This window comes from Myotis davidii, unplaced genomic scaffold (assembly GCF_000327345.1).
Source record: "Myotis davidii unplaced genomic scaffold, ASM32734v1 scaffold1, whole genome shotgun sequence".
Lineage (NCBI taxonomy): Eukaryota > Metazoa > Chordata > Mammalia > Chiroptera > Vespertilionidae > Myotis > Myotis davidii.
The window spans coordinates 5,694,662-5,712,952 of NW_006294681.1; the positions used below are offsets into that span (position 1 = coordinate 5,694,662).

General features: G+C 43.4%; 1 protein-coding gene across 2 annotated transcripts in view; it reads right to left on the reverse strand.

The window, feature by feature from the left end:
- The window catches only part of LYN (LYN proto-oncogene, Src family tyrosine kinase), a 46,600-nt gene extending 36,516 nt beyond the window's left edge, over positions 1-10,084 (reverse strand). Inside the window, exons 1-7 of one of the 2 annotated variants that reach the window (XM_006769068.2) lie at positions 9,840-10,084; positions 6,562-6,607; positions 5,623-5,728; positions 4,055-4,153; positions 3,835-3,938; positions 2,905-3,054; positions 1,682-1,834 (exon numbers count right to left, since the gene is read on the reverse strand). In XM_006769068.2, the coding sequence (XP_006769131.2) occupies positions 1,682-1,834; positions 2,905-3,054; positions 3,835-3,938; positions 4,055-4,153; positions 5,623-5,728; positions 6,562-6,607; positions 9,840-10,049 (868 nt within the window). In that variant the 5' untranslated portion in view covers positions 10,050-10,084. The remainder of the gene's footprint in view (positions 1-1,681; positions 1,835-2,904; positions 3,055-3,834; positions 3,939-4,054; positions 4,154-5,622; positions 5,729-6,561; positions 6,608-9,839) is intronic. The other variant, XM_006769069.2, reaches the window with a different exon arrangement.
- Between the last annotated feature and the right edge of the window lie 8,207 nt (positions 10,085-18,291).

Below are 18,291 nucleotides of genomic sequence, written 5' to 3' on the forward strand. Positions count from 1 at the left end.
GGGTGGGGGAAATGCCGGCTTAATGGATACAGTCTTTGCTTTGGGTGTTGAAAACATTTTGGAGCTGGATCGAGGTGGTGGTTTGCACAACAATGTGAATGTAGTAAACATCACCGAATTGTTCACTTTAAAATCACTGATTTTATGTTACATGAATTTTATCTCCATGACAAAGAACAGAGCAAGTTCCCCCTGCACACGCAGAGGTGGAGAACTGGTGCCAGTTGGCAGCAGATCACTCACCTTAGAGTGTAGTGCAAAAGTGTGGGGGGTCCGCAACAATAATAACTATAAAACCTGCAGTGCCCCTGCCCCCCCAAAAAGAACAGAGCAGATAGAGAAAGGAGGAGGGTACTCTGATGACTTCAGCAGCAGAGTGTGAATGAGAAGAGACCACACCTAGAGTGAGCGCGCTCGCCCACGAATGTGCTGACTGGAAGGGAGACAGCGTGCCTGGTGTGCACCGCCGACTGGCTCTGAAATGTGCCAGCCAATGCACGTGCGGTGCGTGACTCTAATTCACCTGGATTCTGTATGTTCGCAAGCACTTACAGTGCAGTCAGAATTCATTAGCTGCTGCGTCAGGCTCTGCTTTATGTAAAAGAACCTCGGCTGAAAGCAGCGCCAACAGGAGAAAGTGGACAAAGCTGGGATGGCAGGGACCAAGACTTTTAGAGGAACCACCTCTGCCTCATAGCCCCCTGGACGAGGAAGTGAAATGAAACCAGGCTGGGCGCGTCTGGTTCCTGCCGGTCAGGGGCTTGGACAGTTTTCAGAAGCTGCCCGCTCTTTAGAAATCGTGTTTGCTTTCACACACACCAAGCTGGGACAGGAGTGATGGGCTAAGACGTGTGTGACTGAGCCTTTCCAGATTTAACTGCCTTTTCAACTAGAACCAGGAAAACATGATGCTTTAAAACAGGGGAGGGGGGTGGAGAGAAAGGGTATTCTTATTGCAAAAGAAACTCACATTCACTATAAAAACTTTAGGAAAAGACAAATGGGCAAAGGAATCCCCTGGAAAAAGCCAGTATAAGAAGGCTGTCCTTAGAAAAAAAAAAAGGAGGCTGTCAACTGTAAGGAATGATTCATTAATGATGGCACTTGGATCATCTTGGTGAGAAATGGCAATAAACGTGGGGCTTCCTTGCCCAGCCTGCGTGGCCCAGTGGTTGAGCATCGACCTATGAACCAGGAGGTCACGGTTCGATTCTCAGGCAGGGCACGTGCCTGGGTTGTGGGCTCGATCCCCGGTGGCGGGTGTGCGGAAGGCAGCCCACCAATGATTCTCTCTCATAAAAAAAAAAAAATTGTGGAGCCTCCTGAAGCCCACTAGCAAGGAAGTACCTTCCCCAGAAGCAAATGTCCTGTAGTTAGAATGTGCGTGTGACCAGAGACTGTGGCGGTGAATCATGAAAGAGCAGACAGAATAATCGGGATAAACACCCACTGCCCTGTTCCTTACAAACACTCATTCTGAAAGAGAATTACTAAGGCACACAGAGGAGGAATACTTGGGCGGGCCAGTCCTTGGTGCCAGGTGGGCAGGGGAAACAAAAGAAGCGATGCTTCTGACACAGGTTAGTGTTTGGCTGAGAAAAATGATGGAAACTGGCTGGAGCCCCTATTGCTCCTGTCGTCACCTCCAGCGTGACTTCTGGCGGCAGAACCACACACTCACCCATCCAGACTTCCCCGAACTGCCCGGCACCGAGCTTCTTCACCAACTTAATGGACTCCCGCGGGATCTCCCAGGCGTCTTTATCCCAGGGCTTTTGTGGTTTGGGGCTAATACAGACTTTCTCCAATCTTCTGCACAAGCCATCTGACTGCTCTAATTTGAAAGAGAAAGTAAATGTTAAAAAACGATTATATTTTGTAATTTGCCAGTACCTATGGGGAAATTTTGACGATTAGTCTTAGAATTTCCCAGTTGCCATAAAATGCTTATAGGGGCATCTTTTTAAAAGAATCTCCACTTTTGATATTCTTAAACGAAAGACAATTTAAACATAGTTGATTTTGTTCATTATACTGTTACTCGATTAAAACAATAAAAAAAATAACAAACAGATAAGCAAAGGCTAATAGATCGCTGCACTTAATACAATGTGATTTCAGATTGCTGAGCCCATGTACGCTCGTCATGGCCAAAGGGCATGGGCTTGGTTCTGTCACCAGGAGACCCCCAGCCCCAGGACAAGGCCAGAGCACAGCAAGCACTCCACACACATGCCGGGTGAATACGCAGAGAGGGGAGGTTCCACAAAACCTGGGGTACCGTGCTCTCTCTGTCTTTCGGGACCTAAGCAAACCTATAGTGTGTGTTGCCTTCAAGCGGGTTGTAGACATAAGCAGTCACAACAGCTGCCCAGTATAGCTGACTTCAATCACACAGGGAATGAACCAAAGGCTGGTCATGGGTCCAGCTTACCAGGGCTGGGGAGTGACACTGGTGACAAAGGACCAATGACGTGCCACTGCTAAGTCTTTTGGTGTTGCTGCTATTTCTGTGTTCTTTTACCAAGAGTGTGTGTTAGTTTTACACACACACACACACACACACACACACACACATCTGCAAGTTGCATTCCTCTTCCAGATAGTTAAAGATATGTTTTAAAGATATGCAGTATGGGAAAACAGTATTCATTTTCTTTTCGTAATTCTGAAATACTAATTGTGAAACACCAGGGATTAGGTGGGAAGAACCGGAATAATTATTCCCAAGGGTCAAATCTGACTTTGAATGTGTCCTTAATTATAGATAAATTCAGAACATTATCTGTAATTTTATCAAGAAAAAGGTCATGCATAAACACTTCTAATATGAAAAAGTGTTTGCCACCACATAGTGACCATGATGAACATATTTGTCTTGTCCGATCTCCACTTTTTACTTACTTTGGTAATGCTTAATCATGTCACTGATACAGGGAAAAGTGATTCTCGGAGAGATGTAATAACCCCCATTGTCCAGACTCCTAATTTTGTAGTGCTTAATGACATCACCGTGCAGAGGGTCATAATCTCTGACAGACAAAGAGTAGCTTCCTGCGAGGGAAAAAATACAAGTAAAGATTATATGCATATTTTATAAATGAGATCTGCATTACACAATACTGTAGTACCCCTTTTGCCACACAATATGCAAAATATAAGTTAAGTATGTATAGTACATGATTTGAAAAGTCGTATAAAAAGTCTACTTGAGCCCTAGCCTGCGTGGCTCAGTTGGCTGAGCATCATCCTGTGCACCAAAAGGTTGCCAGTTCAATTCCTGGTTAGGGCACCTGCCCGGTTTTCGGGCTCATTCCCTGGTAGGGGACATGCAGGAGGCAGCCTATCAGTGTTTTGCTCTCACAACAATGTTTCTCTCCCTCTTCCTTCCTCTCTCTCTAAAAATAAATAATTAAAAAATCTTTAAATTGGACAGTGATCCCTAGCAAACAGCCAGAATGAATGTAGATGTCTTTAAAAAAAAGTCGACTTGATAAATAAAGCTAGAATTTTGTCATTTTCCTTCTTCACGGTGGTTTTTAAAATTACTTTGCTGAGTTGAAAAGTTGTTTTGCTTTCCTTTATCTTAAAATTTCAAAAGTTACTCTAAATAATAATGTAAGAGACCCAGCAAACATAAAGCGTGGTGAGAAATGGCCATAGTTATGCCAGTTTCCTATGCTACTTTAGCAAACTAGTAGCAAAACAAATAGTTTGAGTTTGTTATGGTTGAAAACTATAAAATTTCACTAGTGGGACATAAATATCTTCTAGAATAGTTTCTAGGATTGGTTCCTAAATGGTGTTTATAAGAAGCCTTATGCCCCTTCTTACCCTTTAATGTTTCACTTTCTCTGATGAGAAAGGCCCCCGGGCCGTTCCCTGGTGCCAAAAGCTGTCTTTCGGCATCTTTCCTGGTTATATCCTTGAAAAACCACCTGAGAAGACATGGTCACAGTTCATGTTATACTCCAGGGAAGTAAAGAAAAAGAATGAACGAGAAATCCAACGCGGCAAACAAAACCCTCAAAGATGACAACAGGCAAAGACTCACTCTTCTGTTTCCAAGGTGTTGACTTTGGCTACGTAGTTGCTGGGGATGAAGCCTTCTCTCTTTGTGGAAAGGGACTTAGCTTTCCACCATTCTCCGTGCCTGGAATAGAAACACACAGAGGAAAGTGTGTCCAATTACTCAAGAACTATCATAGCCATGGTCTCAAGGTGATTTGGGGGGTGAGGGAGGGTGGGAAGATTCTTGGAACCTGGGAATCCAGTGGGGAAATCCACTCCTCTTGCTGAAATAAAAATATGTGTAGAGACTGAAGCAAAGGAAAACAGCCTCACCACCAAGCTGTGGGTCACTGTGCTCAGCAATGCTCAAACAAGATGGTGAAAATGGTTCCATCCCGCAGAAGCAAAATGCTTGTAATTTCCCAATGGATATCCAAGAAATGCTTTAGGATCCAAATAGAAATGGGAGTCAAGGGAACAATGAACTGTAGTTCCTATGTTAGAGACGCCTTTGTCCAAACATCTAGTTTCCATAGATAGAGGCCATAGAAAACCATACAATCATTTCAAACAGGCAGACCTCATTACTTGCTCTTGCCCTCAGCATGGAGCTGGGGAGGAGGCTGGGGCAATGAAGGAGGGAAAATTGGGTGGGTCTCTATGAGCCTTCAAATTCCCACAGCAGATGGATCCTCATGAGCAAGACACGGAGGACGACAATGGACACTAATCGATACGCTTACACTGTATTTATCCGTATGAACATACACACACGTAATCCTCACATCAGCCATGACAGAGGCCCTGTGAGGCCCGTTTTACAAAGGAAGAAACTGAGGTATAGAGTTGAAGTGACCTGTGAAGATCATACAGCAATAAATGGCAGGGCCAGGATTAGGCTCAAGTTCATGCTCCATCAGTAAGCGATAATAGCGCTCAACTACGTAACACCTTATAGTTAATAAAGGGTTTCTCTCCTCTACCTCCTGGTTGGCAGGCCAAGGCGACAATGTATGCAGATTAGAAGGAAAAGCAAGTTAGAATTGAGATACTGGGAGTTCCTTATTCTCAGTTTTGTTCTGAACCCCTACCCCTGTGGTCTGACTAGGGTCACAGGTCTGTGAGTCAGCATGGATGAGGCTAAGCAAACGATGATGTCCAAGTGTCTTCACAGAAGTGCCACACGCTGAGTAAGGGCTTCACTGAGTTGACCACTGCTTTAGCATAGTGTGCTTATATATCGAAACCAGTTGGACCCATAAACCGAGTCTGAATGTGAGTACTCTAACTAAATAAAAATGTCATTGAATAACACACATTCTACACATGCCCACACTTCTTAAGGTGGCAGAGATGGATAAGAAAGAAATCAGTGTCTGTCTTCAAAGGGAGTTCTCCTGGGGAGTGCTCACAGGTGAACTCCAGAGGACCATTCCTTCGGTCCCACGCTTTCCACTCCCAGCCCGACCGCAGCAAGGAGGCTGGGAGGCCTCAGCCCAAGGAGGGGGCCTGGCTCTTGCCGTGCTGCTGGAAGCAGAACGAGGGGCCAGTGTGTAGGGCTCCGTGGCCTGGTTGAGGGGCGGCAGGTGCAGTGTGCCTGAGTATACTTACTCCTCCAAGACTTTCATCTTCTCCCCTTTCCTGAAAGACAAGTCGTCTGGGTGGATGCCATCATAGGGGTACAAGGCTACCACGATGTCTCCCTGCTCCTCCGGATCTAACAAGAAAGAACACAAATGAAGACCTTTAGAAACCCATCAGCAGAAAACGTTTGGACAAATCCTCATCGGGCACAAAGGATGACTGATGTGCTGACAAGATGGGGAGCTGGACAGGGGCATGTGCTTCCTTCCTGGGAGGGCTGAGGGCCTACAGGGTCTGCAGTAAATAGCTGTACGCACTGCGTGCAATGTTCGTTATCTCCGATCACACAGACCTACACCTCTGATTCACGCCAACTCTATAGTTAAGAAATGATGCACCATAATGCTGTTCATGGCAGCACTGTTCATAATAGCTAAAAGGAGGAAACAATCCACTGTCCAGTGACCAATGAATGGATAAACAAACCGTGATCTACCCATACAACAGCATATTATTCAGCCTTACAAAAGGGAGGAAATCCTGACACCGGCCACAGCAGGAGCGAGCCTGCAGGACATGATGCTAAGTGAAACAAGCCGGTAACAAAAGGACCAATACTCTGATTCCACTTCTATGAGATTCTTAGAGTATCAAACTCACAGAGACAGGAAGTAGAATGGTGGGAGCCAGAGGCTGGGAGGAAGAGCAATGGAGTTCGTGTTTAATGGGTAGGGTTTCAGTTTGAAAAGATGAAAAAGTTCTGGAAATGGATGGTGGTGATGGTTGCATAGCAATGTGAATGCACTTAATACTACTGTCCGGTACACTTAAAAATGGTTAAAACGATCGATTTTATGTTATGTGTATTTTTTCACAATAAAAAAATAAAGTAATAGCCTGGGAAACGGTTTCCAAGAGTCTCTAACAGCAAAGAAAAGAAACCACCATGTTGCTATGAAAACGCACCTTTAGTCTGAAACCTCTGTCCTGGCAAAAGCTGAGATTCTGGAACCTAGGAGAGAATATCGGTTAGAAAAGAATTTTTATGTTTAGCTTTTCTCATTCACATTCACGTTGTATGTTGTGTTGTTTTTCTAACAGTAGCCAATGAGGTTTAGAGTTGCTAATTCATGAAGCTGGAGAGAAGAGTACAGAAAAAAATTTCCGCAGAGCTCTGTCCTGCTCTGTACAGCTCTTCCTTCTAAAAACAGGGGTTTGCCTGTGGTGGCAGGAAATGAGCAGGGCTCTGGGCAGGGGCTGCTGGAGGCTTAGTCGATCATCCTTCTCTCTGTTATTTGGTAACAGAACTCTAATATTATTTGGGAGGCAATTTGCCCAGCTCAATGACTATGCTTCCAAATTCTCTAGCATTCCACACAGATGGAGGGAGGCAGTGTGTCCGTAAACAAAATGACTGTGTCGGCCTCGGGGCCTGATTCCCTTTAGCCTTGCTCTGGGGGTGAAGGCTGGAGTCTCAGCAGCCGGAAACCAGGCACCAGGGACAGCAGAGCAAAGACGGAAGTGGCTGGGGCCTTGGGGACCTTGGGAATAGCCATCCAAGCCCAGGACTTTGATCTCCATGTTTCCCAGACTTGTTTTTTTAAAAAAACTGTGGTGAGGGCTCTGTTCTAGCTGCTGAGAACAAGTCCTGATTGACCCAGGCTTTCTCTGGCTGACCCTGATTCCCTCATAGGGACAGATGGCATCCCCTGTAATTTTAGTTGGAGATGAACTGTCATGAAGAGCGTGGTGGCACAAAAGGTCACTTCGATTACCTTTAAATCAAATTCCTTTCCTCTCAGTGACCATGAGGAGGACGTCTAAGACCTGACCCTTTTCAGGAAGGAACTGTCAGACACCTATACCTGCAAATCATCTGACTTTTCTGTTTGATTAGAGTGATTTAATGAAATGGGACAAAAATAGTTTGTAGTGAAATTTAAATTTCTGATGAAAGTTAGCCCATAAAATCTGGGCTATGGTGGCAGTGGTGGTGGTGGTGGTGGTGAATTACTACATTTTCTGGTATCAGAGAATCATGGGTCCATATTATCCTTTAACACTTATTTCAAGAAGTTTCATACTGATTTTTTAATCATTTAAATTTGCATAATTAGGATGTATGATCAATTTTAAACGACTTAGAAGAAATAATTAAAAGATGAGAAACCAATTAAATCTTTTTGAAAGCAGCAAGCTGATTTTCAAATATCAAAGGGTCCTTAATTTGCAAATGTTTTAATACACTTTTTATAAGACCAGAACACATATATGCAACTCATCTACTCTCCCTCATTTCCTTTAAAATGTCTTTTCCTTAAGAGTGTTGTTGAGTTGCCCCACCCTCTCCTCTGTAATCAATCCAGGGAGAGCATTTTGGGCACATCTGCCAGAGCTGACTTATCTGTGGGCATGGAATTAGGCCAAACTAACCGACTCATAAAACAGGACATCTGTGACCACAGACGGCACAAACTAAAATATGGGAATTGAAAGATGTCGAACATGTTTACTACTTCTGCTTTCTAACTTAAGTTTTAACCTCCTTTACTTTTAATAAGATGAAAAATGGTAAGTTTGTACTATTTTCCTTTGTTTTTCTGAATTAAAAATAATTCTTTGTTCATCATGAATGAAGAAAACCCCCACACAAATTTAGGTTTTAAAGTATGTAAAAATCTGGTATATGTGATACCAGGAAAAAGCCAGACCCTTTTTATGAGATCTTTGACTTCAATTTCTTATATCATTTTATTTTCTACTAATCATATTTATATAATATGTATAGATAATATAATATATATATCTACACCTATTAATGGCAAAAGGAGGTTTACAGTTGTTTGTATGAACAAAAGATATAATACAAGAATAAATAATAACACAAGAGTATGTGTTTTGGGCACTCACAACTGTAAACCTATCTGTAGGATATATGTATTTATAACTAAATCATTAAAGCTGTTAATAACCTTATACATTTTGAGTTTCCATATAAAATGACATATTAATATATATGTCCAGAAATATATTCACTCTTCATCTCCACTTCTTTGTAAGAAGATCAATAGTGACTTATCAATTTCAACAATGACATGCAACTTTGACATACGTCATACCTGTAGCATAATGGGAAACAGAGGGGGAGAGGGCTGACTGAAGGTCTTGATAACAATAAGACACTTCTAGAATGCCAGGGCATTTCTCAGACAAGAGAAACTATACAACAAGGTATTTGGGTTAACGTGGACTAAGCTGCTTCCAGGTTAAATGCTGAGGAATTCCATAAACACCATTAGATTTGTTATGTATATTATTATACATAAAGAGAGAGAATCGCCCTGGCCAGGTGGCTCAGTTGGTTGGAGCGTCATCCCCTACACCAAAAAGTTGCGGGTTTGATTCCTGGTCAGGGCACATACCTAGGTTGCGGGTCTGATCCCAGGTCAGGGCAGATAGGGGAGGCAACTGATAAATGTTTCTCACATCGATGTCTCTCTCTCTCTCTTTCTTTCTCTCTCTCTCTCTCTCTCTAAAAATCAATAAAAACATTTCCTCAGTGAGGATTAGATAATAAAAAAAGAGAGAATTGATGGCAAGGATATAACCTCTAAGATAAAGTGCATTTAAGGTTGTAATTATCCAAAGCTTTGTTCTTCTTTTCCATAAAATGTGACATTAGCTCTTCCTTTGCCAAGCATTCCCAAATTCATCAAACAGCGCGCCACTCATATAACATTTCTGGTACAGATCATCCAAGGTTAGTGGGCAGAATTAGCTGTGTGTGGTTTTTTTTAAGTAAGCCATAGCAGCTTCAGTATCTGTACTGTGATCAATTAGTTGAAGAATGACAAGATGGGGTAAAGGAGATATCAGTGCCTGGATTAGCTTCTGCCTTGAATGCAGCATTTCTTTCTGCTTGCAGACCGTTGCACTAATCTCACTGCCTGTCCTAAGTCACACAAGCTCAGATAGACATGTGTAAATACAAAAAATGTGTATTCACACCAGTGATATGAATGATGATTTTTTCTCTACAGAGAAGGTGACCAACGGCCACTTTATTGTACAATAAAGTGACCGGTTTTCTCTCAAATGTTTACAGGCTCTTTACAGGATTAAGTTACAAAGCATATCAAGAATTGAGGCCTAAGTTACTGATGTGATTTTTTTTGCACGCGCATGTTACAGATTTGGTGTTTTGATCCTGCGGTGGGAATTCTCTCCTGAGACTATCTACTTACTGGCCTTTGCTGTTTATTGGACGTTGGATCTCTCACATAAATAGTTCGGTCAGTATTACGTACTGGTTGCGTCTTCAAATCTACTCCATCGTCATTGAGATGGTCTTTCCTTTTTGATTTTATACATCCCATATTTCCTGTGGGAATATAAAAGCAATGACATTGTTTTATCATCCTAGAACTGGCATCAAGCCACCAAAATCTCTCCATTAATGAAGAATAAAAACAATACACATTTATTCCTTATCATAGAGAGTTTAACAAACTCAAAGGCGGGGGATTGTTCACCAACCAGTGTGCTTGTATATTCATTTGTTCAACAACTGTTTATAGTGCATCAATGTCATGTCGGCAAGACATAGTTTCTGCTCTAAAGACGCTCAGATTCTGTGGCAAACACGTGTGAATGGAATTTACAGTACAGCAGTGAGTCAATAATAGAGGATGCGCCAGATCTAGGGAAGGACATCTAACCCATGCAAGAGGAAAAGGCGGTGGTCAGGGGAAGCATCCTGCAGGAAATGCTCTGTGAGTCAAATTGGAAGTGATGTCAGCCAGGTGGTCAAGTCAGCAAAGGGGTTCCAGGAAGAAGGAACTTCACATGCAAAGTATTGACCCTAAGATAACACGGCCCCCTTCACAGGGAACTAGTTCAATCTCAGTCCTTTAGGAACCAGTTCATTCTAAAGGGCCAGGGAACTATTTCTAGAATGTGAACCCGGAAGGGAAGGCCAGAAGTTGGGTTGCAGGGGAGAGGGAGGCACACCTGAGGTGCAATGTCAAGGAGTTAGTTTGCCTTCCCACCGCCCCTCCACCCTCAGAATGAATGACACAACATGCAAGGTGAGTGAGGGGCTCGAGGCTTCGAAGGCAAGTATGATTAAGAACTAGAATGCATAGACTCTGGCCCCAAATGAATGTGGCTTGGGAAAATGGCGGGGGCCTTCACCAAGACAGGAAATAAAAGGGAGACACAGGCATAGGAGAAAAGATGCTTTGTAGGAACATGCAAATGATCAAACCCAGGAGGCTTCCCGGTAAGATATGTGACTGTGGAAACCAGGAGAGATGGTAGAGCTACAGTCACAATGGAGGGCATCAGCAAGCCATGACCGTGCATAGAGTCCGGAGGAAGACCTGTGGCCAGAGGGTTTGTGCCTGAGCAGTGCAGAGGGACATAACCCTGCTTCTAAATGCTCAAGTCTTTTATTTGTTTATGCAACTGCTACTAGGATATGTAGGGCACCACACCGAGTGCTCTGGGGACTAAAGAGATGGTTTTAAAAATTGAAATCAGATATGAATCTTGCCGTACAGGATAGCCTCCTGGTCAAATCTGTTATGAGCTTCATCTGAACATCCTATGTTCACCAGCATCTCCTAGACCCCACAGAGCAGATTCCCTGGACACTTTCCAGGAAGTTCTCAGGGGGCTGAGTGGGGGGCAGGTTCTCCCATGTGACCTGTGTCATTCTGAAGCCCGGCCATTTCGGGGTCACTGCCAAGAATGTCAGAGGAGAGAGAGATGATTTAGAGTTTGGAGAAGGCGGAGCGGTACCAGGTCGGGAATACCTCCCGGGGGAGGCACTGTTCTAAGAAAGCTCGAGAGCCCCTCTCTAACTGTCACCCCCTCGCACTGTGGCCGCAGCTCACGGGTGCGTGTTGTCCTGCAGGCGTCCAGGTGGCCCTTGGGCTTGTTTATCATTTCATCCGCTGAGGTGGAGCCTCTACAGAACAACCACGCCTCTTTCTGAAACTAGTGAGCTGTAGTTCCCAAAATAAAGGGGAAGCAAGTACTTCTTTAACTCAAAACAGCACATATTTTTCATATGCTCAAGTTTCTGAAATGAACATGGGTTTTAAAGTTGATTTGGAAATAAGTGAGACGAGTTTTAGAGTTGGTGGGTAAAAACAGGCGAGTTCTTTTTTCACTAGTCCTCCCCCCACAAAAGTAGTGTTTAAAATCAGCTGTAAAACAGTGCTGTATACATGAGGGAATATTGTGCATTATGGAAGAGGCCTCCCAGCGCAGGCCCCTAGGCACACAGTGAGCTCAGGGGAAGGCGGGGAGTCCAGCCGGGAGGTTGGGCAAGCAGATAGAGGAACAGCACCAAGCCTGGGCTGCCCCTCCACTTCCCCCACAGGCGCCTCATCTCCCTCGCCCTCCCCCATTCCCTTGTCCTCTCCCTCTCGAGTTCTCTCCTGTTTCGAGTTCTCTATGAGAATGACAGACAGATCTTCACTAACCACCTGATTGAAAAGATCACCCCTCTGCCCACGCCTCAGAAATTACACTGTGATCTTTCTTATGACAACCTACACCCCATTACATAGTGGCTTGTTTCTGGTCAGCTCCCAGCCCCTAGAACAGGGTCTGCTCAGAGCAGGGGCTCTGGGAACATTGGAAGAATGGATCGAGCTGCTCTGGGTGCTGCTGCACTTGGGGCTTCCTACATGCTCCCCTGGGCCCCTCTTGCTAAGGTGGGTAAGGGAAAGGGAAAGGACCCTTCCCACCCAGTTGTTATTTTAAAAGAGACAGAGAGACAAAGAGCTCTAGAACTAACTTCTAGTTTATAGGAAATACAGAGGTTAGAGGAACAAAATGAAAAATCCTTAATGCGTCCTAAAGACTACTAGCCTGGATACTTCAAAACATACAGACGACTAACTGGTTTGGCTCCGTGGATAGAGCATCGGCCTGTGGACTCAATGGTCCCAGGTTCGATTCCAGTCAAGGGCATGTACCTTGGTTTTGGGCACATCCCCAGTAGGGAGTGTGCAGGAGGCAGCTGATCGATGTTTCTCTCTCATTGATCTTTCTAACTCTCTATACCTCTCCCTTCCTCTCTGTAAAAAAATCAATAAAATATATTTTTTAAAAAATAATAAACAAACAGGCAAAGGGATGGGGTGGGGCTAAAGGGACACAATGTGTGAACCTTGAATGAATGGGGGGCGTGATGGCAGGGAAAGATGACACATGCTGGGATAACTGGGGAAATTTGGAAACGTTTGAACATGATATTAGGGGACTGTGTGTTTTACAGGTATGGTAATGGCATTGTGGGAATGCTGAGAGTGTCCAACCTCAGGCGATGCATGCCATGTGTGTGGGCACGAAGGCTCAGGGAGTCTGCAACTTTCAACACTTCAGTCAAAATGAAAAAAAAGGAGAGGGGGCGTGGAGGGAAAAGAGGGGACAAATATGGCAAAATAATAAAAAATCTGTGAATATAAGTGAGGATATTCTTTCATTGTTTTCTGGAGATTTGAAGTTTTCAAAATAAAAAGTTGGAGGGGTGAAATAAGGGGATATTATAAACAACTTTTTCAAAGCGTTAGACACCCCTGTAGTGTGTGTGTGTGTGTGTGTGTGTGTGTGTGTGTGTGTGAAGGCAGGAGATGAGGTCAGAAAAGTGCTTTGCGGGGTTTTACTTTCATGTCATGTCAAGTAGTGTGGACTTTATTTAGAGCCGTGGAAAGGTTTTTAACTGGGGAAAGGCCATGAGGACATCTGTACTTCAGGGAGAGGACTCTGTAGGAAGAAGGAGGTGGAAGGGCTGGAGTGGGGACTCCAGGACAAAGGCCTCTGGGGGGAGGGGGGTGTCCAGACAAAGAGATGACAAGGATCCCCAGGGCAGTGGCCCTGGAAAGGAAGATGAAGAATGAAAATAAAAAGCAGTGGATGGGGGGAGGGTGGTGATAGTCCATGGATTATCATTTCCTTATCCTGAGTTCATGTTTTCCCTTCCCCCATCACCATGGACACCAGAGAAACAAACGTCTTGTAGATGAAAACAACCACAACACTGCTCCACAGGCAGTGTTGCTGCTGCTCAGGCTGAGAGGCCTCTGCTGACCGCCTCTAAGTCTTGCAGTTCCTTATGCTGCGGGGAAGGTGCCAGAAAACACAATGCGGACTCAAGGGTCCCAGGTTCAATTCAAAGTACAAACCACAATGCAGCCCCAAAAGAAACTGTGAGAAACTGGTTTCATGTTTGCAAGTGATATGAGCTACACTTTACAATGATTCACACCTTAGTGCTTTTTAATTAAACATTTATAATTTTCTGAGCATCTCATTTAATCCTTGAAGAAATCACATGAACCAAGAATTACTAACCCCACTTTACAGAGGAGTAAACTGAGGTATAAAGAGATGGAAAGACTGGCCCAAAGTCACAGCGGCACACCAGGGAAGGGTGGCGTTGGGACTCACACACGGACTTTAACTCAAAGATAAAGTCTAAGGTCTGTTCTCTCTTTTTTTTCTTCTTATACGATGGCTCTTTAGAAGCTGGTGTTTTATCCACTCATTAATGACAGCAAATAAAGAGACTGTAGTTATCGCCTGCTTCTTTCTTAAAAGGATTTGAAATGCTTTTGCAAAAAAAGACACTGATAAATTTAATAAAATGAAAACAGAAAACCCAAGCCAAGGAAGAGAGGACAGTGCAAATGTGGTGGCAAAGTGGGTACCAGATAGGGTGTGGCAAGTTCCTAGCAGGAAGGGCCAGAGGGCAGCGCGAGTCACGAGCACCTCATGGGGGGTGCAGGGGGGAGCAGATGGGAAAGTGAGGCCCTGCAGAATTGTAAGGTTTCAGAGAGGAAGGTGCAAGAGAGATACAAACATCAATGATGAGTGAGAACCATTGATCAGCTGCCTCCTGCACACCCCCTACGGGGTATTAGGCCTGCAACCTGGTCATGTGCCCTTGACCGGAACTGAACCCGCAACTCTTCAGTCTGCAGGCCGACACTCTATCCACTGAGCCAAGCTGGCTAGGGCGAATTGTAAGGTTTCTCCACGTAAAGTGCTGTGGGTGATGCAGTTGGCAGTGCCTTCATGTTTTCTAACAGTACATAAAGGGACATTACAGGTGGAAACTTTGGGTTAATAATGATAACAGTTAAATAAAAACCTAGCTATGTGCCCTGATCAGGAATAAAACCTGTAACCTTTTGGTGTATGGGATGATACTCAACCAACTGAGCCACCTGGCCAGGGCCATGTTTTGTTTTTATTATGACTTAGGTATTTTCTGTTTTTGTTCCAGCAGCCATCAAAAAGAAACAAAAACTTAAAAAACAACAACACTTCACCACAACTTCCCAAACTGAATACTTTAATTTGCATTGAGTTTTCCCAGCAACAAGTGACTTTTTTATCCAAAGGCAATTCATTGGGGGGGGGGGGGGGGTGTTTCTGAAGTCTTCCTCCTGTTACTGGCCTTCTCTGGCCTGATCTTGCGATACAAGTGGTCCCCCTGGAGTAACCAGAAAAGTCTATGGGGAAAGGAGACAAAGGGGATGAGGGGAGAACAGGGAGGAGCAGGCAATTGTCTACTTTGTACTTGGCACAGATGAGCAGAGCAAAGCCCAGAGATAAACCCATGCAGGTCATGGAAGGTCTTAGGTGAACATGGTCTACCAGCTTCAAAGCTGCCCAAGGCCTTGCAGCCTCTCTGTGGAGTGAGCTTCCTCCCCAAAAGAGTTTTTTGAATTAGGGAGCTTAGAAAGACAAGAGAAAGAGTAAGGAAGCCCCAAGGACAGACAGGTAGATGGTGATAATCCCAAACACGTGATCTGAGCTTCAAAAGTAGGTTGAGTTTGGCTCAAGGATCATTCCTAGGCATTCCTCCCTAAAGTAACGCCGTCCAGTTTTCATGCTTGCATTCCAGGACCAGCTGTTAGCTCCAGAGATTTACTTTGCCCACCCAAACAGAAGCCCCCTGATTGTGTTCCTTCTTACTTTCAAGAACGAAACTTTAAAGACATGTTTTGAGAAACAAAGTCCACGAAAGAGCTCCCATGTTTTCCCCAAACTCCCTATCACAGAAGAGGGGGTCAGAGAGGCCTCCCTGGTACCTCAGGAGGGCGGAAGAGAAGAGAGAGCCCAAACTCAACTCCACCAACAGCTCCATCAATCCTGAGCTTAAGTGGTTGTATTTTCTTTTGTATTTTCCTAAATTCCTTTGAAAAAGAACTGAAAAGGGTGTGTAACCACACTCTCTTTATTTAGGCAACTATGATTTTTCTCCTTACTTACTATGGTAATCATTTTCAAACATTCTTGATATTTTTCCTCTATAAGCCTCAGAAAGCCATTGTTGAGACAGTTGGCAAGCTGGTAACCCAAGTCTGTCTTGGCTCCAGACCCTAGCTTTCTTATTTGAACAGCCTCTATCATAAAGCCCTCCCTAAGAGAGAGAGAGAAACATCAATGTGAGAGTGAAACATCAATTGGCTGTCTCCTGCACGCTCTCTACCGGGGATTGAGCCCCAAACCTGAATATGTGACCTGACCAGCAACCTTTGGGTACACGGGACAATGCCCAACCAACCCCGCCAGGGCCAGGGTTGAAGAATTTTTAGAAATTAGTTTAAAATCTGATCAATAATTCTCTTTCATCATTGATGTTTCTCTCTCTCTCTCCCTTCCCCTCTGAAATCAATGAAAATATATATTTAAAATAATGCATAGTAGTTGTTTTTTTTAAATAGAAATAATATTAAAGAAATAAGTCTTCTGGTAAATTGGAAAATTTGATAAATTCATCAAATTGGCCTTCGGGAAACTGGCTTTTAGAAAATTGATCTAAGTAAAATAAGCCAGTCAGAGAAGACAAGTACCTTATGATTTCACTCATATGTGGAATCTAATGAAGGAAATGAACTAACAAGCAAAAGAGAGACACTCAGAGAGAACAGGCTGAAAGCTGTAAGGTGGGGATGGGGGCTGCTGGTGGGGATGGGGTGGAGTGATTGATCAAAACAGAAAAAAAAAGAGGGAAGCCCCAAGTCTCATGGATAGAGACAACAGTGTGGTGATTGCCGGAGGAGGGGTGTGGGGAAAAGTGGAGAAGTGTATAGAAGGGATAAATGGTGATGGAAGGAGACTTGTCTTGGGATGATGAACATACAATACAGTGTACAGATGATGTGCTGTGAAATTGTGCACTTGAACCTGTATAATTTTGTTGACCAGTGTCACCCCAATAAATTCAATAAAAAGGAAAAATAATAACATTTCACTGTAAAAGAAAGAAAAATTTATCTATAACATGATACCTCAACACAAAAGAACACTATATAGTCATTAAAATATTTATATGTATATACTTACTAACATAAAAGATATTTAGAATATATTTAAGTGAAATAAAAGTTTAAAAATGGTACATATGGTAGCATTTTTGTGAGGGAAAAATATATAAATGTATAGAAAAAAGTCTAGGAAGAAATATCCTAAAATACAGTGTTCATCTATAGGTGATGGTATTACAGGTATTTCTGGTTTTGCCTTTCTAAATTTTTAAATTTTCCTATTATATATTTATATATTAAAATGGAAGGACATCCGGTAATATGTTTAGTTATTCTTACTCTAAAATTTTAAAAGATATTTTTCATTTTGTATATATGTATAAATTACTTATCTACAACTGCCATACAATATATTTTTATTATACACATATATAACATGTAGTATACTAGTATAAACACATCTATTTGTGTATGTATATACATAAACTTGTGCAAAAATTCAAATAATGCTTGGAAATTAAAAAAAGAAAATAAAAGAATCTGAATGCACGCCATAAGGTCCTTCAAACTCTGATACTCTGTGGGAGTGAAGAACTTGGAGACGATGCAGGTGGAGCCACAGTCCTTGCCAAGAACTTAAAAGGCAATGAAGCAGTGACAAATCATGGAGACTTTTCCCAGACGTAAGGAAAAATGCTGGGTGCTCAAGAGATGCAGCATGCTCTGGAGGGACAGCCAAAGCTCTGCCTGGCGTCTCAGGACACGGCAACCCCCGAAGTCCCCATGAGAACATGAACAGCAGGTCTAGATACCTACCAGCCCCTTCTCTTTGAGTCTTAGCAGAGTTAGAAGGTCTAAGGGGAGGCAGAAGAAACCGGCTGTGCAAGGGGCCCACGACTGGAATGAGGCGAGGGGCAGAAAAGGAGAGCTGGTCATGGCTGGAGTGAAGGAAGGAAGGGCCTGAGTAGCAAAAGAGAAGGCCGGGGCCCTGAACTTATGACAAGTGTGTAACTGACAGCAAATACAGCAAAGATAGGGGTGCTGTTCCCCTGGCTCAGGGTGCAGACAGAAGCCTCTCCCACATGGCTGAACCCATTTGCATAACTCTTAGTTGAGCAATTTCACACAGAGGAAGAAAACGGGGGGATTGCTGAAACAGTGGGGGTTTTTTGGGTTTTGTTTCTCTTAACAATAAAAGGGAACACTATGAAAACAAGATGAGCTCATGGAAACTTATGCGTCACAGGGTAGTGTGTCGTTTAAAGGACCAGAGAGGACATTAATAATGGAGTCCAATGACTTATGTATAACAAACCAAGAAGTGTATTAAACCCCAACATTTTTCTAGCCTCATATTTTTATGATCAATGATCATAGCCACCTATATTGAAAAATGTATATAATT